Source organism: Lithobates pipiens, unplaced genomic scaffold (assembly GCF_037356315.1).
Source record: "Lithobates pipiens isolate NorthernLeopardFrog02 unplaced genomic scaffold, aLitPip1_a1.2 Scaffold_13, whole genome shotgun sequence".
NCBI lineage: Eukaryota > Metazoa > Chordata > Amphibia > Anura > Ranidae > Lithobates > Lithobates pipiens.
The window spans coordinates 464,464,625-464,487,323 of NW_027507718.1; the positions used below are offsets into that span (position 1 = coordinate 464,464,625).

Here is a 22,699-nt window from a genome sequence, read left to right on the forward strand (position 1 = left end):
TCAAATAATTAGATTCGCAAATCCGCCATACAGAATTTATGACCAATGGTTTATAACCATAGGAATTGCACTTGTCTTTATTATATAAGCCCTCATGCTAAACATATTAAAAGTATATTTAGATGTCTAGAAGATGTCATGGCTGCTTTTGTTTTCTTTTTTTAAACTATCATATATACTCGAGTATATATGGGTATTTTAAGCCGACTTTTTCAGCACATTTTTTTATGCTGAAAAAGCCCCCCCCTCGGCTTATACTTGAGTAAGGGTCTCCCACTGTGCCATGCAGTCTTAACTGTTCGGAGGCCATCCACTGTAACAAAGCCCCGCCTCCTCCTTGTCCATGATAGACAGAACACTAATACAATGCTGGGAAACTGAATCAGTGTTAAGTGTTCTGTCTATCATGGACGAGGAGAAGGCAGGGCTTTGTTACAATGGACGGCGAACAGACTGCATGACACAGCGGGAGACACCCGCTGTTTGTAATCAAAGGGTACAGGTGGGCACAGTGAGGCTGCAGATGGGCACAGTGAGGCTGAAGATGGGCACAGTGAGGCTGAAGATGGGCACAATGAGGCTGCAGATGGGCACCGATGATACAGGTGGGCACAGCGAGGCTGCAGATGGGCACAGTGAGGCTGCAAATGGGCACAGTGAGATTGCAGATGGGCACAGTGAGGCTGCAGATGGGCACAGTGAGGCTGTAAATGGGCACAGTGAGGCTGCAGATGGGCACAATGGGGCTGCAGATGGGCACCGATGATACAGGTGGGCACAGTGAGGCTGTAAATGTGCACAGAGAGGCTGTAAATGGGCACAGTGAGGTTGCAGATGGGCACAGTGAGGCTGTAAATGGGCACAGTGAGGCTGCATATGGGCACAATGAGGCTGCAGATGGGCACAGATGATACAGGTGGGCACAGTGAGGCTGCAGATGGGCACAGTGAGGCTGCAAATGTGCACAGTGAGGCTGCAGATGGGCACAGTGAGGCTGCAGATGGGCATTGTTTAACAGGGGCTGCTGCATTTCACACCCTAGGCTTATACTTGAGTCAATACGTTTTCCCAGTTTTTTTGTGGTAAAATTAGGTGCTTCGGCTTATAATCAGGTCGGCTTATACTCTAGTATATACGGTATTTGTTTTTTATTTTTACCTGGTAATCATGCCAGTAACATACTTTCTCACCTAGGGTGACAATGTTACAATGGGGGGGGGGGGGGGGCAGTATTTTCTTCCCAGGTTGTTCTACTGATTTGTACTGCAGACACCTTCTCCACTTCTCATCTCCATTATATAGGATGGGGAGATGTTCTGTAGTTCCACAGAACACAACTGGGAAGTTTGATAACATAATTCAGGTTTTCAGCTTCATGGACAGTAAAGCTGGCCATGAATTATGCAATTTTATTGCCTTCAACCACCGGCTGAAGGAAAGAAAATTGTTTGATTGCCTCATCAGCACAGTCAGTGTTGTTGGGGGAATCCCTTTCCCTGTGTTATTGTAATCTGATAGCGGGAGGTTTCGCCACCATTGGGATACAATGATCACTGCTGGTGGCTATAGATCGCACCAAAAAAGAAAAAAGTCAGCAGGCTTGTTGTAGTCAAGTCGATCGAAAGACTGACTTCAGTACAACCAGCCTGCCCATAGAAGGATTGAAATTTGAACCAGCCAAATTTCGCTCATCTATGGCCAACTTAAGTGACAAGAACACTGCATTTCTGGCAGGATCAGAAAACGTACATAGCCTGAAACGAATGCTGCCATCTCATCTAAGGACTGGAAAGCCGCAATATGGTACATGTACAGTAGGTCCTTGGGTTCACATATACTTGAAGTTTGCAATAGTAGACTTTCCCTTTAAACAGAATAGGTCACAACAACTTGTATTGTTATTATAACAAAGTGAAACAAGCAGTTTATCCCTGAGACCATCTTACTGGAATAAGAGTTTCAGGAGAACAATGTACCGTCTGTTCTAAGATTACGACTGATTCATGGCAATCTTATCTCAGCACCAAGTCATACTCTGTGCTTTTTAAAAAGATATTTGTGTTCCTGCATCAAACCATTTGATAAATAATATTATTATTATCAAGAACACAGAGATGCTGAGACTAAAACTTCCAACTATCCTAATAATTTGCCCTCGAAAAATATAAAACCAGCTTGTTTGTCTTTGGCACATATACAGTATACATATACAGTATCTCACAAAAGTGAGTACACCCCTCACATTTTTGTAAATATTTTATTATATCTTTTCATGCGACAACACTGAGAAATTACACTTTGCTACAATGTAAAGTAATGAGTGTACAGCTTGTAAAACAGTATAAATTTGCTGTCCCCTCAAAATAACTCAACACACAGCCATTAATGTCTAAGCCACTGGCAACAAAAGTGAGCACACCCCTAAGTGAAAATGTCCAAATTGGGCCCACAGTGTCAATACTTTGTGTGGTCACCATTATTTTGCAACACTGCCTTAACACTCTTGGGCATGGAGTTCACCAGAGCTTAACAAGATGCCACTGGAGTCCTCTTCCACTCCTCCATGATGACATCACAGAGCTGGTTGATGTTAGTGACCTTGCGCTCCTCCACCTTCCGTTTGAGGATGCCCCACAGATGCTCAATAGGGTTTAGGTCTGGAGACATGCTTGGCCAGTCCATCCCCTTTACCCTCAGCTTCTTTAGCAAGACAGTGGTCATCTTGGAGGTGTGTTTGGGGTCATTATCATGTTGGAATACTGCCCTGTGGCCCAGACTCCAAAGGGAGGGGATCATGCTCTGCTTCAGTATGTCACAGTACATGTTGGCATTCATGGTTCCCTCAATGAACTGTAGCTCCCCAGTGCCAGCAGCACTCATGCAGCCCCAGACCATGACACTCCCACCACCATGTTTAACTGTAGGCAAGACACGGTTGTGTTTTTACTCCTCACCTGGTTGCCGCCACACACGCTTGGCACCATCTGAACCAAATAAGTTTATCTTGGTCTCATCAGACCACAGGACATGGTTCCAGTAATCCATGTCCTTAGTCTGCTTGTTTTCAGCAAACTGTTTGCAGGCTTTATTGTGCATCGTCTTTAGAAGAGGCTTCCTTCTGGAATGACAGCCATGCAGACCGATTTGATGCAGTGTGCAGCGTATGGTCTGAGCACTGAGAGGCTGACCCTCCCACCCCTTCAACCTCTGCAGCAATGCTGGCAGCACTCATACGTCTATTTCCCAAAGACAACCTCTGGATATGACGATGAGCTCTTTTTTTCAGATCCTCAGAGAGTTCTTTGCCATGAGGTGCCATGTTCAACTTCCAGTGACCAGTATCAGAGAGTGAGAGCGATAACACCAAATTTAAAACACCTGCTCCCCATTCATACCTGAGATCTTGCCACTGGGGAGGGAAAATGGCTAATTGAACCCAATTTGGACATTTTCACTTAGGGGTGTACTCACTTTTGTTGCCAGCGGTTTAGACATTAAGGGCTGTGTGTTGAGTTATTTTGAGGGGACAGCAAATTTAAGCTGTTATACAAGCTGTAGACTCACTACATTACATTGTAGCAACGTGTCATTCCTTCAGTGTTGTCACATGAAAAGATATAATAAAATATTTACAAAAATGTGAGGGGTGTACTCACTTTTGTAAGATACTGTAAGTAAGGTTGGCCATATACTGCCTTTTGAAAGAAAATTTACTGATTCCTCCAGCACTTGCAGCTGTCTGAATACCTGAACAATGACTGCATTTGATTGGATACAGTCGATGTTCGGTTGACAATTTCCTACCCAAATCATTTGATATTCAATCGAGTTCTGTCTAGCCAGGTGGTGCCAAAAGGGTCAAGAAAACAAACAACTGAGGGTGCACCAGTCTAGTACAGCCAGGGGGACTTTATTAAATAAAGGTCAAAAACATCCTCTAAAAACAGTGAAGATTTATAGCATATCAAGCCACCATCTCGTGGCACAATGGATAGTGGGACCCAGAATAGTCCAACGCCAAGAAGACGCCGTCTGGGATCCAAAAATGTATTTATGTTCAGCTTAAAGTGTTACTAAACCCACAACAGTAAAATCAATCTGTATAAGCAGAAAAGCATGCTTGTTATACTCACTGTGGAACCTAAGGAGTTAATTCTCTACACTGTGTAAAAAGATTGTTTGATCCTGTCTTCTCTGATCCTCCCCTTCTTGCATTGCCCCTAAAACATGTCAGAATAAGACAGAGCTACTGGAGTCAGGCCGCACATGCTCAGTTGGGTGCATATTGCTAGAGAGGTTTTTTTTTGGGAGAGTGCATGTGATCAGCTCGGGCCAATCAGCACTGTCCAGACAGAAAGTCAGGGGTTCTGCATCCTGATAGGACAGCCAGTGCAGTATGAAAACTCCTCCTACAAGCTTTAACTAGACACTCATAGAATTCACAAGACTGCTATATACTGATGATGAGAAAAGGTATTTAGCAATATCTATTTACCAAAATAATTGCATTTCCATGTTCTGTGTACTGTGGAAAACCAGATATAGTGAATGCAGGGTCCTGGATTTAGTAACACTTTAAATCAGTGGTTTTCTGAAGTTTGCATTTACCAGTGTGTATTTGAGCTTTGTATTTATACTGCCAGTAGACAGCAGGGATCCCACAATAATGCCCACAAATCAATCCTAGTTATGTGATCACTCTGACTCTGGCGTGGTTGTCAGCAAAAGTGGGGTTAAAACAGGTGGTGAGGAAGCTCCTCGCCATCTGTCAGTAGCCTCTGAACAAGGAAAGGGAAGCATGCTGATGGGAGGAGAAAGCAGAGTGATTGAGAGATTATCTCATCGCTGTGCTGCTTCTCTTTTCACAGGCCATTTACAGGCTGGGGTGGGTCCAGGACAACCTGGGCTCAGAAGAAGTGATTTGAATGATGTCAGCAATTAGACTGAGGACATCTAGCGGCAGAGAAAAGTACTGTAGGAGAAATCAATGGATTGAAGATGAATATTACAGCAAAATCTGGTTTTGTTATTTTTTCTTTAATGGACAATTTATTTTATCTTGTTATTTTTGGTTGGACGTCTGCTTTAAACTTATAGAAGGGGTGCTATGATCACTTACATACTGTATGTACTTAGCTTGTATGCATGTAACATGAGAAATATAATTAAAATTATGTGAGCATGAGATTCCTTAAAAAAAAGTTCCTGGCAGTCAAGATGCTACCCCTCGAATATTCACACTGTGACATTTCATGTACACTCTCCTTGCTGAAGTGTAGTTGTACTATATAGAGTATATTATGAGGTGTAAGACACATCCAGTTACAATCATTAGTACAGATTACAGTACTGAAACAATCTGAAGTTCAGCACATTTTGTGACTGCGATTCATCAGATAATAAGTCAAGCATGAAACAAAAGTACCTGCCAGTAAAGTAATTAAAAGCTGGCATTGATGCTGAGCGGACATGGATAAACAGACAAAATGTAATGTTCCTTTTTCCAAGGTAATTCCCAATAAAATATCTTTAAAGGAGAAGTGCACACTGCACTCCTATGACCAGTTTTCAGCCAACAGTGGGCTAAAGCCCCCTGTCAGCTGATGTCACAGAGCCAGTCCAGGCTTGGGAAAGATTGTGCCATATGGTCAGGAACCCACCAGGAGCCTGGACTGGCACCTAGCTCAGCCTCTCAGTGAGCCGCTGAGAGGCTGAGCCAGCCGCTCCTGCCCCTTCCCAGCCCAGCACCCCAGAGAGTGCTGGAGGGGCAGAGTAGAGAGTAGTGACTGACTGTCACCACTCTGCTCAGAGCGGAGGAGAGAATTGAGCAATCAGTGATGTTTGATCGCTCAGTTCTCAGCCTTAGAGATGGCGGGGACTGATGCTGCATCCACCTTGGTATGTATAATAAAAATAAAGAAAAAACCTTTTCTGATAGTCAAGAGGTTTACGCAAGCTCACCGCTGGCTTTGATTTTTTTCAGCTGACTCTCAGCTGTCATGTAAAAGTGAGCACTGTAGAGCAGCATCATCACTTTTACACTACATTGAATAGCCCGTCCCCACTCCACCTGCCAGTGCTGATTGTGGTAAATGGTTTCAGGATGTCCACCGGGACACACACGGAGAACATCCATTCCCCGATTACCTCTATGATGAATGAACCTGGAAGTAATAAAGATGCTGTCACTTTTGGGTGCAGAGCTGTTATTAGTTGGGGAAGCAGCTGTAGTGGAGATTATGGGGGTCTAATAGATCACCCGATATCTCCATAAAGAAGACCTGTCATCTGCCTATTATCATGTTGGGGGCTTATTGGCCTTCTTGCGATAGCAATAAAGTTAAATGAAAAAAAAAAAAAAACTGTTACATAAAAAAAAGTGTAAAAAAATATCTGCCTGGAGATGGAGCTCAAGTTTTGCAAAAGGTGAAAATTACAGGGTAACAGCAACAATCATGAAGGGGCAGGACTTACTTTAGGGCTGTTTCTTAATAAATAAAATTATGTTTAAATGTGATAATCGAAGTGCCACAGCATGCCTCCAAAATGAGGTTTTATTACAAATATAGAGCAGGTGCTACAGCCAACGCAGTTCAGGAACTGCACATTGTCCCTTTGACCAGGGCTTAAAATAAACAGTATCAGTCTAGACCCAGTATCTAAAAGCAGCCGTAAATATTAAGGGGCAGGGCTTACTTTAAGGTTTGGCTTATGATAGAGTGGCAAGGGAATACTCCAGTTTAGGAAAGTCTTTGTGCCCATAAAAACATAAGGTATTTCCCATGTAGGTCTTTGTGAAGCCTACTCTATGTAGATCAACATAAGGTAAATGACTTCAACAATTTGCGTTAACGCTTTAAAGTGAAATGTCAGCATTACCTGTTTCTGTCCCTACTCTTGTCTCTTTTACTTGGTGGAAAACACTGCTGCTATTCAGGGACATACAGTCAGGGGAGGAACGTGAGGCAGAGCCTCACCTGTCATGAACATAAAAAAAAAAAAAAACAAACAAAAAAAAAGAACAAGCTTTGAGGATCACAGCTCGATGACTTGGGGTCACAGAGACTGCAAAGGGAGGAAGTCCTACTCCACCACTGGTCAAAATTTGAGGCACCTATGGTTCCGGAGATAAGGGGCTCCTTGTGCAGCCTGTCAGAAGCTACATACAGCACGGCCAGTTTAAATATAAGCTGGCACACTCTGTTTGCAGCAGACTGAGAGGATGACTACCTTGTTAGAGGCGTTGAGCTCAATGGACAACTTGGAGCCTTGGACCAATGTTAATCACTTTATGGACCACCCGCAATCATTATACGACGGCACTTTGAAGTGGAATATCGTTGTTATGGCAGCAGCTAGCTGCCATAACCCCCAGTATTCACTTCTTCAGCGGGCGGTCTGCTTTCAGGATAAAAGTGGTATCAGCGGTGGTTTCACCACAAGATCACTTTCATGGGTGGCAGGAGAGGGCCCCCCCCCCTCCTCCTGCCGCGCTCTGGTAATCGGATCCCGTCCCCTCTGTGGTATGGAGCTGAGTGAGGAAAAGATGGCCCCCACCCGGCTCCATACCATTGTAGGGCAGAAGCGACGTCAAAACGTCACTTCCGCCCATAGTTCGTATAAGGACATTTTTTATTTTTTTTATTGCATTTTAGTGTAAATATGAGATCTGAGGTCTTTTGGACCCCAGATCTCATATTTAACCACTTGGGTACCGCGCTATTGCCGAATGACGGCATTAGCGCGGACCTAGATTTCCAGGACTACGTCTATTGACGTCGTCCTGGTTACGAGCGGCCTGCGCGCCCCCTGAGGGGCGCGCGCGGCGCGCTCTGTGATCGGCGAGTCCGTGAGACTCGCCTGATCACCGATCCGTGTAAGGGGTCGATCCCGACCCCTTATCACGTGATCAGCTGTCAGCCAATGACAGCTGATCATGTGATAGAACGGAGCCGGTAATCGGCTATTATTCCTCCTCACGCTGACAGCGCGAGGAGAAAAAAAAAAAGCCGATCACCGGCGGCCGTGATCGGGACATCAGTCCCGATCACGGCCAGCAATGAAAGGCACCACATGCCACCTGCCAGTGCCCACCTGCCTCCCGCAGTGCCATCCTGAAATATAACAAAGTAAAAGTAAGTGCCCCCCGTCTGTGCCCATAATGCCACCCCACAGTGCCACCCCACAGTGCCACCCCACAGTGCCACCCCACAGTGCCACCCACAGTGCCACCCAATCTGCCTCAAAGGTGCTGCACCCCAGTGCCGCCCATCAGTGCCCAGCAGTGCCGCCCATCAGTGCCCAGCAGTGCCGCCCATCAGTGCCCAGCAGTGCCACCTATCAGAGCCACCTATCAGTGCCACCTATCAGTGCCCATCAGTCCCATCTATCTGTGGTACCCATCAGTGCCCATCCGTGCCACCCATCCGTGCCACTTATCCGTGCCACCCATCCGTGCCATCTTATCTGTGCCCATCTTTGCCCATCAGTGCCGCCTTATCTGTGCCCATCGGTGCCGCCTTATCTGTGCCTATTAGTGCCGCCTTAACTATGCCTATCAGTGCCCACAAGTGCAGCCTATCAGTGCCCACCAATGCAGCCTATCAGTGCCCACCAATGCAGCCCATCAGTGCCCACCAATGCAGCCTATCAGTGCCGCCTTATCAGCGCACTTCAATGAAGGAGAAAAATGACCCGTTTGCAAAATTTTATAACAAACTATTAAAACATGATTTTTTTTTTTTTTTTTTTGCATCTTTTTTTGTTTGTTTAGCAAAAAATAAAACTCCGAGCTGTAACTAAATACCACCAAAAGAAAGCTCTATTTGTGGGAAAAAAATGATAGAAATTTCATTTGGGTACAGTGTTGTATGCCCGCGCAATTGTCATTCAAAGTGCATCAGCGCTGAAAGCTGAAAATTGGTCTGGGACTGAGGGGGGTTTAAGTGCCCAGTAAGCAAGTGGTTAAGAGGTCCTGTCATGCTTTTTTCTATTTCAAGGGATGTTTACATTCCTTGTAATAGGAGTAAAAGTGACACCGTGTTTTTTTTTTTTTAAGAACAGTGTAAAAAAATTAAATAAATAAGAAAAAAAAAAAGAAATAAAATCTTAACACGCCGTGCCCGCCAAGCTCGCATGCAGAAGCAAACGCATGTGTGAGTAGCGCCCGCATATGAAAACGGTACTCAAACCACACATGTGAGGTATCACCGTACTCGTTAGATAATAATTCTAGCCTCTTTTAAACGTTGCATATGGAGATTTGTAAACATAAAAGTTTGTCGCCATTCCATGATTTTGAAGCAGTAATTGAGTAATTTTCTAGCAAAAAAATTATTTTAACTTGTACACAACAAGTTTAAAAAATAGGCCAGGTATTAAAGTGGTTAAAACACCAATGGTCCAAGCTGTTCAATAAAAATGCTGCAGTGGAGGCACTCCTCTCACTGCAGTGTCATAGAAGGGGGCATGTGTCTAAAAGACAAATGCTCCTTTCCAGTCCAGCCCTATTAATTACAAGGAAAAAAACATGGGTTTATGGGTATAAGGTTTACTCATAATCCCATGTTTTTCTCACACAGTTAAGAGGGAGAATCTGCTGCTGCCGAACGTGCACTTTTTTAATCAAGCTAAATAACATATTATTATGCTATATGTTATAACATTATAATTTTATATTTATCTATTTACTGTGAAATTACTGGTTTGAAGTTATAACTTCAAACGTCAGTAATTTGTCCGTTAAGCCCCCTGCCTGAGTACAGTTTTTGAAAATATAGTAAATTATCTTAAAAACAATATATGATAATTATTTGTATATTACTTACTTATGGTAATTAATGACTGACACTTCTCTACTACATGTAAATCACATAATTTTTTTGCTAGAAAATTACTCAGAACCTCCAATCATTATAATATATATATATATATATATATATATATATATATATATATATATATTTTTTTTTTGGCAGACACCCCAGGGAATAAAATGGTGGTCGTTGCAACTTTTTATGTCACATGGTATTTGCGCAGCAGTTTTTCAAACACTTTTTTTGGAAAAAAAACTGTTTCAGAAATAAAAAATATATATTGTTTCCAGCAACAACAATAAGGGTGACTGAAAAACACCTTAAAGGGACAGCGTTTGTAAATATTATTGTTTGAGTAGAACTAGTAGAACTGCAATCGCCTACATAATGAGAATCTAATACGTAACGTTAATATGTAACCTGTGTGTATCTGGGTCTGACACTAGCCAGTGGCTCACAAGCTACTGACCTCACCACACATTCCTGCTGCTATTTCATTTATTTCCTCAACCATCTATTCTATGCCTCCAATTTTTTATTGCGGGACATTGCAGTAGGCAGAATTCCACTCTCACATGCTTCTGTTTCCTCTGCTTCTGCCTTTGGTGCTGTGCTTCTCTTTTATTTCCTTCCCAACTCCTCCAGACCGTATGGCTCTGAATTTTCATTGACGATCATTACAGCAAGTACACTTCCTGTCTGAGGATGCTCAGCCCCCTCACTGATTATTCTAGACACTAGGATAACTCCTGGGATAAAAAGTGTGTCACCCACAGCTGCTGTGTTCTATGTGACACACACAACTGCCACAAGGCCAGTTTCATCTGTATGTGAAAGTGTTACAACAAAGTCAGCCCCCCACATGCGCACTAACTAGAACTTGTAATGTAAATTGTTGTGTGGCTCTTTATATGTAATTGTGGTGTGGTTTCTCAGTGAGTACAACTGACTTGCAATGCCCCTTGCTGTATTGTATGATAATGTGTGCTGCATTATTCACCTATACAAAATCAGTAAGAACTACGGATGGGGAACTCCGACTATGGAGGTTATTTACTAAAGGAAAATCCACTTTGCACTGCAAGTGCACTTAAAATGCACTTGGAAGTGCAGTCACTGTAGATCCGAGGGGGACATGCAAGGAAAATAAAAAACAGCATTTTAGCTTGCACATGATTGGATGATAAAATCAGCAGAGCTTCCACTCATTTCAGATCGACCCCTTAGATTTAGAGGGACTGCACTTCCAAGTGCACTTCCAGTGCAAAGAGGAGTTGCCTTTCGTAAATAACCCCCAATGTCTTATGCTGTGCAATGTAATCTGGACTGCAAACACATGTAGCACAAAGAGTCCAGTTTACCATCTTGCACTGTTTGCATTTAGGCAGGGTTCACATTTTTACATTTCAGGAACACGCATCCCTTTTGCAGGGCACTCCAATGCACCCTGCTAAAGCGTGAACAAAATTGTGTCCCAAAACACATGGTACCAAGATATCATCCCTTTTTGTGCAGCACACTTAAAAAAAAGAAGGGTCTTAGCCCTTGTACACACGGTCGGACATTCCGACAACAAAATCCATCGGATTTTGTCTGAAACTTGTGTTGCATACACACGGTCGGACATAGTTGTCGGAAAATCAGATCGTACGTAACGTGATGACGTTATTTCGCTACGACGGGACTACGTTCAGGCTAGTAGCCAATAGCTTTGGTCTAGGAATATGATCTGAGCATGCGTGCCACTTTGTGTGTAGAGAATTCCAATCGGACAAAGTCCGATTGGATCATGTTGTCGGGAAGTTTTATAGCCCAGCTCTAAAACTTTGTCCATTGGATATTCCGATGGAGCCCACACACAGTCGGATTATCCGACAACACGGTCCGATCGGACATTCTCCATCGGAATGTCCGACCGTGTGTACAAGGGCATACACTTTTTTGTGCACTTTTTGAGCACAGAGAAACCCACCATCACACCTGCATACAAGTGATTGGAACCTTAGTGAAAGCTCTGTTTATTAGTTTAGATAAGCATGGTGTTTGCTAAATGTCAACCACTGTTGAACAAGAGGAAAAGACCAAGAACGTCATGTGACCTCATTTTTAAGGTAGTAACCCACAGATGAATGTTAAAATAAGGGAAGAAAGCTGCATTGCATGCATGGGGAAATCATAGACAGTAATGGTATTTTTTAAAATAAGGTGAGAAGAAAAGTCAGGATGGGCAGGAAGGTTATTTCAATAACGATACTATGAAAATTCCTTCTACTATTATTGTGTCCCCTTTATATTTATGGGCCAAATACATGGAGACCATGCCTGAAATGACTTATTCCTCCACCCCAGGCTTGTCACATTCTCTTTGCTTTTAGGCCATACCAATGTCTGCTGCATCATGAAAAAAATACTATGCTCCAGAGACGAAGGATTGTCATACCTTGGAGCTCTGTGGGAAGATAAAGGAAGAGAGAGCTACAAAGGATTTACATGCAGTGATTAGCACTTCTAAAAACTTAAAGAGTTGACAACTGCAGTGGGGGAATGGAAATTTATGTCTATTTGAAATAAAGATATAAATTATGACATTTCTAGAACGTAAAACATTTAAAGGAAATCTACAGAAATAAGAAAAAAGAAAAAAAACACAGGCTGATTTGTAACACATTGTATGAATTAAATAGCAGTTATTTTTAGTCTTTTACTTTTTATGACAGTGGCAGTTGGTGAGTCATATGGCACATTCACCTACCAACTGCTACATGATGGCACATGGGAGGGGTGAGGCACACAAAGCCAGGAGGACAGAATTAGCAGAGAAATCATTTAAATCATTCTGCATTGTCTGTAGCCCCTAGTCACATTCTAATAGTCCTATCTCTAGTGCAATTTATACAAATGGACATCCTCTGATTAATATGGACAGGATCAATCTAATACTTACTGCCCACTGAGCAGTAGGATATCCAAATGGTGCTGCTAAATACAGATAAAATGTCACTCCTCTGGTATTATAGAGTATTGTTATAGCTCCAACAGTTTGCACAGCACTTTAAAATATAAATGGCGACAGTAAATTTACAATACAATATAAAACCAGAGTGTTAGGAGGGCCCTGCTCGTGAGAGCTTACAATCTAACGGGAGAGGTAAGTGATACAAAGGGTATACTGTGGGGGGATAAGTTGATGGGGAAAGTAAACTTCAATTATTAGGTAGGTGTGGGATAGGCTGCCCTAAATGGTTGAGCTTTCAGGGACTGCCTAAAGTAAGTAGGAGATAGGTAGATAAATTGGGGTAGGAAGTTAAAGAAGATGGGAGAGGCTCGGGAGAAGTCCTGGAGGCAAGCGTGGGATGAGACAAAGAGGGAGCTAAAGAGCAGGAGTTCTTAGGAGGAGAAAAGAGGATGGTTTTGGTGATATTTTGAGACCAAAGTGCTGAATGGATTTGTATGTGGTTTTCTATTTGCTAGGCAAACAGGAGCCAGTTGAGGGATTGGCAGAGAGGGGTGGTGGAAACTGAGCAGCTGGTAAAGTGAATGAGTCTGGCAGCAGCGTTCATTATGGGGGATAGGCTGTGTAGAGGTAGGTCAATGTGGAGGGAGTTACAATAATCGAGATGGAATCAAGGGGTTAAAACTTTACAGTGCACAGAAGGCATATTCAATAAACAAAGCTTTAAGAGCAGAATGCAGAACAACCAATCAGAATCTTGCACTGATCTGATTTCAGTTAGGTGTATTCTGATTGGTTGGTGTGAAATCCAAGTTGCTCTTGATTTCTTGCCCTGTTTATTAAAGCCCACTATTTTAGATGATCATTTTTGACATGTTGTGCCCTTATTGGATGCAGCATTCGTTGGCATACACACACATCAGCTCACAGCTGAGATCTCAGTCTGCCAATCACAGGTTTATCAGTGCAAAAATCTGTCCACCAAGATGGCCGCTCCAGCACTTTCTCTCCCTGCAGAACTGCGGACCAGAGGTTCTTGTACAGCTGCAAAACATCACCAGAGTAAGACTGTAAACAGATGTCATACAAGCAAAGCCACAGCTCAAGTGATATCTTTTACTGGCTGTCCAGCAGTTTATGGAGAGATTGCTCAATACAGTGGTGTGAAAAAGTGTGTGCCCCCTTCCTCATTTCCTGTTCCTTTGCATGTTTGTCACACTTAAGTGTTTCGGAACATCAAACCAATTTAAACAATAGTCAAGGACAACACAAGTAAACACAAAATGCAATTTGTAAATGAAGGTGTTTATTATTAAAGGTGAAAAAAAATCCAAACCATCATGGCCCTGTGTGAAAAAGTGATTGCCCCCCTTGTTAAAACATACTATAACTGTGGTTGTCCACACCTGAGTTCAATTTCTCTAGCCACACCCAGGCCTGATTATTGCCACACCTGTTCACAATCAAGGCATCACTTAAATAGGAGCTGCTTGACACAGTAAGGTCCACCAGAAGATCCTTAAAAGCTACACATCATGCCGAGACCCAAAGAAATTCAGGAACAATTGAGAAAGAAAGTATTTGAGATCTATCAGTCTGGAAAGGGTTATAAAGCCATTTCCCAAGCTTTGGGAATCCAGCGAACCACAGTGAGAGCCATTATCCACAAATGGCGAAGACATGGAACAGTGGTGAACCTTCCCAGGAGTGGCCGGCCGCCCAAAATTACCGCAAGAGCGCAGCGACGACTCATCCAAGAGGTCACAAAAGACCCCACAACAACGTCCAAGGAACTGCAGGCCTCACTTGCCTCAGTTAAGGTCAGCGTTCATGCCTCCACCATCAGGAAAAGACTGGGCAAAAATGGCCTGCATGGCAGAGTTCCAAGGAGAAAACCACTGCTGAGCAAAAAGAACATCAAAGCTCGTCTCAATTTCTCCACAACACATCTTGATGATCCCCAAGACTTTTGGGACAACATTCTGTGGAGCGATGAGACAAAAGTGGAACTCTTTGGAAGGTGTGTGTCCAAGTATATCTGGCGTAGAAGGAACACTGCATTTCATAAAAAGAACATTATACCAACAGTAAAATATGGTGGTGGTAGTGTGATGGTCTGGGGCTGTTTTGCTGCTTCAGGACCTGGAAGACTTGCCGTGATAAAAGGAACTATGAATTCTGCTGTCTACCAAGAGATCCTGAAGGAGAATGTCCGACCATCTGTTCGTGTACTCAAGCTGAAACGAACTTGGGTTCTGCAGCAGGACAATGATCCTAAACACACCAGCAAGTCCACCACCGAATGGCTGAAGAAAAACAAAATGAAGACTTTGGAGTGGCCTAGCCAAAGTCCTGACCTGAATCCTATTGAGATGTTGTGGTATGACCTTAAAAAGGCCGTTCATGCTCGAAAACCCTCTAATGTAACTGAATTAGGACAATTCTGCAAAGATGAGTGGGACAAAATTCCTCCAGGACGCTGTAAAAGCCTCATTGCACGTTATCGCAAACGCTTGGTTGCAGTTGTTGCTGCTAAGGGTGGCCCAACCAGTTATTAGGTTTAGGGGGCAATCACTTTTTCACACAGGGCCATGATGGTTTGGATTTTTTTTCACCTTTAATAATAAACACCTTCATTTACAAATTGCATTTTGTGTTTACTTGTGTTGTCCTTGACTATTGTTTAAATTGGTTTGATGTTCCGAAACACTTAAGTGTGACAAACATGCAAAGGAACAGGAAATGAGGAAGGGGGCAAACACTTTTTCACACCACTGTATGCACAGTCCAGATGAAGTATAAGTTTATGTTAAAAAAGATCATTCAAGATGCTCATATAATTAGGTATCATGGTTAATTTCATATAAATAGCTATAAATAGGTATATTTTGTATTTTTCAACAGTGTATTGTCCTGGAAAATAATAATTTTGCTCGTTATCACTCAGGAATTAACCCCCACAAAGTCTGACTGTTTACAAACATGCTGAAAATAGTTAGTCTAATTGTAAATAATACAAACACAAAGTGCATAAAAGCCAAAGGGCCGGTTCACACTGGAACACGTGCGCTCAAATGTTTACATGCCTGTGCGGTCCAGATTTGACAGCCAATTCATTTGAAAAGGGGCTGCAAAACAACTGGAATGCAGAAAAATAACTACTATCATATTGCACTGTACCGAACTGCATGGCACTGCAGTACCATGTGATTTGGTGTCTGGAAACATGCTGCAATTGCGAGATGCATTTAGTGTGCCATTAATAATTATGTCACAGTCAGGGCTCAGGCTCGGAAACCAGTTGCTATAACAGTAGAGAAGCTCCCACCGACCAGCTGGAAAAGTACACAAGCAGGACACAATGGCAGATGATATGGGCTCACACGAGGTGCAGATAAATACTAACCAGTATACATCAGAGCTCCTGATGGTGGAGATGGGATTTGATGTGTGTTAATACCAGGTTGCGGTCCTCTGGATCCCCCCACCAGGAGGTTAGCAAGCCAGGGTCCAGCAGCAGATACAGAAGGTAGGCTTCAAACATAGTCAGTGTAGTCAGTAAATAAGCCATAAGTGGTTGCAGGTTGGGATCGAACAGAAGCATAGTCGCTGAATAAGCCAGAAGGTCAGTAACGATTAGTAGTGAAGGTAAGGACAACTGCAGGTATGCAAAGGAGCAAGCTATCAGCTGGAGAGAGCAAAATAATTTGGCAAACAGGAAGTGCAAAGACATGGCTTAAATAGGAAGTGCATGGGAGGAGCAAAGTGTTCAAAGTTCAAGAGAAAAAAGACAAAAGGCAAGGTTGTCTAAGACAGGGGTTTCCGAACTTTCTAAACAAAAGGCCAGTTTACTGTCCTTCAGACTTTGAGGGGGCTGGACTGTGGTCAGTGTAAGTATAAATGCCCTCGCTTTATTAGGAGTAAGCATTCCCCATCATTGGCATTGGTGGGAAGAATAATGCCCCATTGTTGGTATCAGGGGAAAGAATAATGTTCCATCATGGGAACCATTTCAAATCCATTGGAAGGAGTAGTGCACTATCAATGGTGTCAGTGGGAGTAATATTTCCCCAAGGGCCAGATAAAAGCAAGCAAGCAAAGGGCCACAGTTTGGAGACCACTGGTCTAAGGAATCAAGCAGGGAGCTGCCCAGCATCCCTGTTGGCACAGCAAGAAGAGCTACTGCTGGACACAGCAGAGATCGTGGGTTCAGATGTCGGTCCTGACAAATTAATTGGCACCTACGCACATCTTGTAAAGACAGTGTGTTCACTTGTGGTGCAGGAAACATGCATGGAACCTGCCTTACCTGCACCATGTTTTGGTGTGAATGGGCCCTTAAGATTCAGATTCAAGCTTTCTTTGCCCAACTGTGATATTCTAGTGTACATTGGAATCTGATTCGTTGGTATGGGTTGTCTGAAACAGCTCTTCCTACCAACAGTTAGGATTAATTAGGAAGCTCTCTTTCTTGGGCTATGCCGGTGACTTTGGCTGTGCTCAGGATCTTATTAGGACATGATCCTACTGAAATACACAGCGTGCAGCTAAACAGTCAAACATATGTGTACACAGTGGAATTGCTGCTCACCAAGTTTAGTGGACCCTACAAGTGGTAAGTGGGGTTCTCTGGGTCCATACTTAGCACAGCCTGATGCAGGCGAGATTCTGACACCATCCTTAAAAGCTGTCTATACCAACCTTGTGAATATAGCCCATATTCACAACTATTTTTTTCACCTTTGTAAAAAAGAAGCACATATTCTACCAAATGCTGTGTAATAAATATACCTCTCCATCCGCTCTGGCAATCGGTACATTTAGAATGAAGTCTGGAGGTGCGATGGCATCCACTAGAGACACTGCCTCATCTTTCAACTGTGTGAGAAGGACAAAAAAGTTGGCAGGTGATTCTACTTTCCATAGTAACAAAGACATAACATAGCAGGAGTAAACGGTTGCTACAAATGGAACATAAATTGTAATGTGAGCGCTCACACTTGCAGAGCTCTATTAGGGGATCACAGAATTCAGTTTTATTGTCTCAATGCCAATCATCTGCCTTTTAAACACAGATTTTCCATATGTCATCCCTTGTTATGGGAGAGAACTATCCTCACCACTTGTTAGCTGTAAAACCATAGGTAGCAGTATAATTATACAAGAGGACTGTCCTATTAGTGTGGGTGCATGGAATCTCATGCTGTTGTTTATTGTGACATATCTATCTCTTTTACATTTATTTATTTTAGGTACTTATATAGCGCCATCAATTTATAGCGCTCTACATATACATTGTAAATTCACATCAGTCCCTACCCTCAAGGAGCTTATAACTTAAGGTCCCTAACACACATTCATACATATACTAGGGCCAATTTTAGACAGGATCCGATTAACCTACCAGCATGTGTTTAGAGTGTGGGAGGAAACAGGAGTACCTGGAGGAAACCCACCCAGGCACAGGGAGAACATGCAAACTGCAGGCAGATGGTGTCGTGGTCGGAATTCAAACCAGTGACCCTTTTTGCTGCTAGGTGAAAGCGCTACCCACTACACAACTGTGCTGCCCGCATTCAGTAAATGGTTTCTCACACGGTTTCTCTGCACACTGGGATAGATGGTAATTCAGAGTGAATCTGGCAATTTAAAGTAATCAGTTTTTGATGATACGTAATATCCTGGAATCTCGTCAGCAGTGTAGTGTTTACGTATGTAGAATCAATTCAGAATAAAAGGTTAATCTGCAGCAAGCTGGAGGAATAAATTGTACATATACTGTAAATGTTGTTGAACTGTAGAGGAAAGGACATGCATGAAGTAGGTTTAATAGCACTAACAACAGTTTTTGTTTTTCTAAACCCCCCTGCAACATGGATTTATTATCTGTCAGGCGTTATTCAGTTGGGTGCAAAGACCTGTACCTTGGTGCAGAGAGCTGTGTTCATGCACCAGGGGAATGGCAGGAGCTCCAGGAAGCCGCATGAAGTCAAAATCAATAACAACCTGACAAAGCATCTGTAGGGATCTTCCCGCACATGCCAGTGTTTACATCTGTACAGGGACATACACACAGCTTTGGATGCAGTAAACTCTGTATAGATGTACACATTAGTGTTTGTGGGAAGATCCCAGCTGTTGCATCTCTCAAGCTGTCATTGATTTTGTCAGTCTGGCTGTACGGAACACCTGTCATTTCCAGGGTGCATAACATGACCATTCTGACAGGGGTATGGGTCCAGTCCGCACTGCTAGACTGTTCCCTGCAACCTCTTCTCCCCTGCACTCCCCTGTGCATAGGCTCTAAGGTTCTCTGACATAGCCAAAACTGATGCAGAGCCCGTAGCCCTGCATTTGACGTGAGGACGCTGAGGGACAGACCACTGCTGGACCTTAGGGTAGAGCGATTTGTGGAGGATCAGGTAAATAAAAGTTCTTTTTGTGTCCCCCAAACTAAACGACCAGATAACCCTTGCAGTGTAGGTGCAGCTCCACTGCAAAGGAGGACTTTTTCGTTTTCCAGAGTTTAGTTTTAATACTAGTGACAGGCTGCATCATGAGGACATATTTTATTTTCCCATTGCTACACTAGAACATCTGGCTTTTATCAGCAGATAGAACTGTACTCTTTGTGCAGCACTAGACTAAAGTATAACTAAAGGCAAAACTTTTTTTTAGTTTTCAACAGAGTGGAGATGGATTAGAATACCTATTAGGTTTTTATTGCTGTCTGTGTCACCGTTAGGAAGATTCACCATTTCTATTTGTCCTGGTTACCATTATCGTTGAAAGTAAAAGAAAAGCCCAAATTTTGGGTTGTCTCTAGAAAAGCAATAGAGGGGAAATCTTCCAATGGGGACACTAGTTCTAGTGACCTGGGGGTCCCCATGAAATTCCCTTAATTCGCAGAGATTTCCTATTACTTCCTGCTTGGCTATAAAACAGGAAGTGAAGGGAAATCTCCCCAATGAGACAAAGATGGCAAAAAATAATCCTTACAGGGGTTTTAACCCTCCCTTACTCTATCCAATATGAAAAAAAAATTGCCTATAGTTCTACCTTTAGTTAGCTATAAATGGCTCGAATTTTGGATGATTCCTGCTAAATTGAATAAAATATGAGACATAGGTGGTCCTACAAGCTCCAGAAAATTAGATTTAAAAATCAACTAGGCTGGGTGGAAAACTCTCAGCCAAACAGTGACTGCATTTTATAAGATGATTAGCAAGAATGGGGGAATAATGCTTTTTCTGGGGACTGGAAATCTTGTAAAGCTGGCCATGGATGTGCAATACAGACCTTACATCTACTATTATATGAGATCTCAGACCTGTAAACAAATCTCTTAAAGACTTTTTGTTGAAACATTACTTTTATTTATGAAATGTGCAAAGAAAAGTAAAAAAAAAAGGCTAATAACAGCCATTCCCAGCAAAATGGAAAATATGTGCAACTTTCGCCTGCTTGTTTTTGCTGGTTGGTTCCTCGTTACTTTTTAGAAGTATTTGAACTTCAAAGTGAACCTGTCATGTACATTAAACTGATAATGTAATCGTTTTTCTAATGAGCGTGTAGTAAAAGTATATTTCATAGTTAGCACTCTCTATAAAGCTTTAGATTTAGGCCTGAGATTGCGCTCTCCTATACCACCCGCTGTCCCTCGATCCAGTGCAGATGTTTCTCTACTGCAGGTGCAGTATGATTATTTTCTTTGGGGTGCAGACATTTAAAGTTTGCTGTTGATGTCAGTTATCCAGTGCAAGCTGGAAAGAGAAGCAAAGCCAGAAAAGAGCACGAGGGACCAGAATTTAGAACTAGGGAGATGATGTTGGCCCCTATAAAATTTTAGGAAACGATGAAGAAAATAGTGTCGTCATTGCAGGACAACAATCAATAGAAAAGACAGAGGACACAGATTATCCTAGCTTGAAGTTACTGACTGGGTATTTTCATTGTCTGATACGACTGCCATCATACTAATTAAAGTAGTAAACAAGGAAAATCCTGCAGATGGGACAATTTCATAGGAATGGTAGCTGCTATGAGGAACAATGCTGGCACGTAGAAACTACTGATGGGTAATTTTTCACAATAAATTGGTTGCAAGATACTGTATATGATAATAAGCTAAGTGTAGTAACTCATACCAACCAATAATTTTTTACTTTTCTGATTCAAAACAAAACTTGGCTACTATACGTTACAGCATTTTGTTGGTCATTGCTGCTCTTTGCACAGTATAACTGAATTATTCCAACCCCTAATGATGTTATTTAGTTTGTACCTCTGCGCACAGCTCCAGGACAGCATCTTGTATGATTTTCCCTGGCAGTTCACCAGCACAGTATCCTCCTGTAAGAAAGGCATCATTTAACCATTATGAAAAGCCAAGCTAATACTAGAAACATTTATCATAAACAACTCCTTAATGAGTTTCGGACCAGTCGCCGCAGTTATACCATGGCAGGTTGGCTCGGCTGGGCGAAGCGTCGTAGCTGTACGGCGGCCGCGATGATCGGATTCGCTTCAGAACCCTCAGTCCCCAGGCTAGGCCAATGGTTTCTGGCCTGGACATGATGATCGGTTCTGGCAAATGAAATCCTCCCCTGCCTGTGCAAGTTACGTCACCTAGACTCGTGGAACTCTTTTCTGTTCCAGAGAGAGGAAAGAAGACATCTCACAGTAAGTTGCACCAACACTACACTGACACAGTACACATAGGCACACTTGTCACTCCCCGATCACCCCCCCAGTTAACCTCTTAACTCCCTGTCACTGTGTGTTTTAGCACCAGTCAGGGTCTGCATTGCCCCAGGCAGCGTCAGATTAGTGCCAGTAGCCATAACACCCACGCATGCACCATACACCTCCCTTAGTAGTATAGTATCTGAAAAGATCAATATCTGATCTGATCAGATCTATACTAATGTCCCCAGTAGTTTAGGGTTCCCAAAAATGCAGCGTTAGTGGGTCAGCCCAGATACCTGCTAGCACCTGCATCTAGCCCCTCCGCTCCAGCCCAGCCCAGCCCACCCAAGTGCAGTATCAATCGATCACTGTCACTTACAAAATACAAAACACATAACTGCAGCATTCACAGAGTCAGGCCTTATCCCTGTGAATGCTAACAGGTTTTTTTGTAGCGTTTGAAGCAGTCACTGGCAGTCAGGTGCTTTTTTTCCTGTGAGTCTCACCAGTAAATTTAGAGGCCACAATGTCTAAATCAAAGGTACACTAGTGAAGAGGCCTACACGTTTCTGAGCCCGTTTCTGAGCCCGTTTCTGAGAGTGAAGAGGAAGTCGCCCATCTGTCCAATTCTGACTCAGAATATGAGTAGAAAGCAGCAGCACCCTGACAAATAGCGCTGACGAAGGAGTAGTGATTCCTGCCAAGGTCAGGCGTACCCGACCCCCTTCTTCTGCTATTGTTGAGGCGCAAGAATCGCAGGGCTCTCGTATGGAGCAGAGAGCCAGTACAAGTGCCGCTCATCCTTCTGGTGAACTGGCAAGCACCAGCGGCCTAATACATACTGGTTGTACATCCAGTGCTGCAGTAACACTTGGTGACGTAGCGAGTCCCATAAATGCAGTTCAAGCTAGTGAGGTGGCCTGCACAAGTAGTGTCCCACAGCCACCAAGAAGAAGAGAAACACAGGCCAGTCGATTGCCTTTGCTGCTGCATTTGCCAATTTGAATTAGGAGCACACCACTTCTGCAGCACCCATTCTTCCCCCATTCATTGGCCAACCCGGAATTCAGGTTGAAACAGTTGATCTTACGTCACTTGATTTTTATTCGCTGTTTTTCACGGAAGATCTCTATAGATCTATTGTCTACCAAAGCAATTTGTATGCTGGTCAATTAATCGCCGCTAATCCCCCATTGACTCTTGCCAGAGATTGGAAACCTATTACGGTTTCCAAATTTAAGAC

General features: G+C 43.1%; 1 protein-coding gene across 3 annotated transcripts in view; it reads right to left on the minus strand.

The window, feature by feature from the left end:
* Positions 1-11,817: 11,817 nt before the first annotated feature.
* Positions 11,818-22,699, minus strand: part of ACOX3 (acyl-CoA oxidase 3, pristanoyl) — a 172,265-nt gene continuing 161,383 nt past the window's right edge. For all 3 annotated transcript variants that reach the window (XM_077477850.1, XM_077477851.1, XM_077477852.1), the window contains exons 16-18: positions 21,053-21,120; positions 17,560-17,646; positions 11,818-13,812 (exon numbers count right to left, since the gene is read on the minus strand). In XM_077477850.1, the coding sequence (XP_077333976.1) occupies positions 13,693-13,812; positions 17,560-17,646; positions 21,053-21,120 (275 nt within the window). In that variant the 3' untranslated portion in view covers positions 11,818-13,692. The remainder of the gene's footprint in view (positions 13,813-17,559; positions 17,647-21,052; positions 21,121-22,699) is intronic.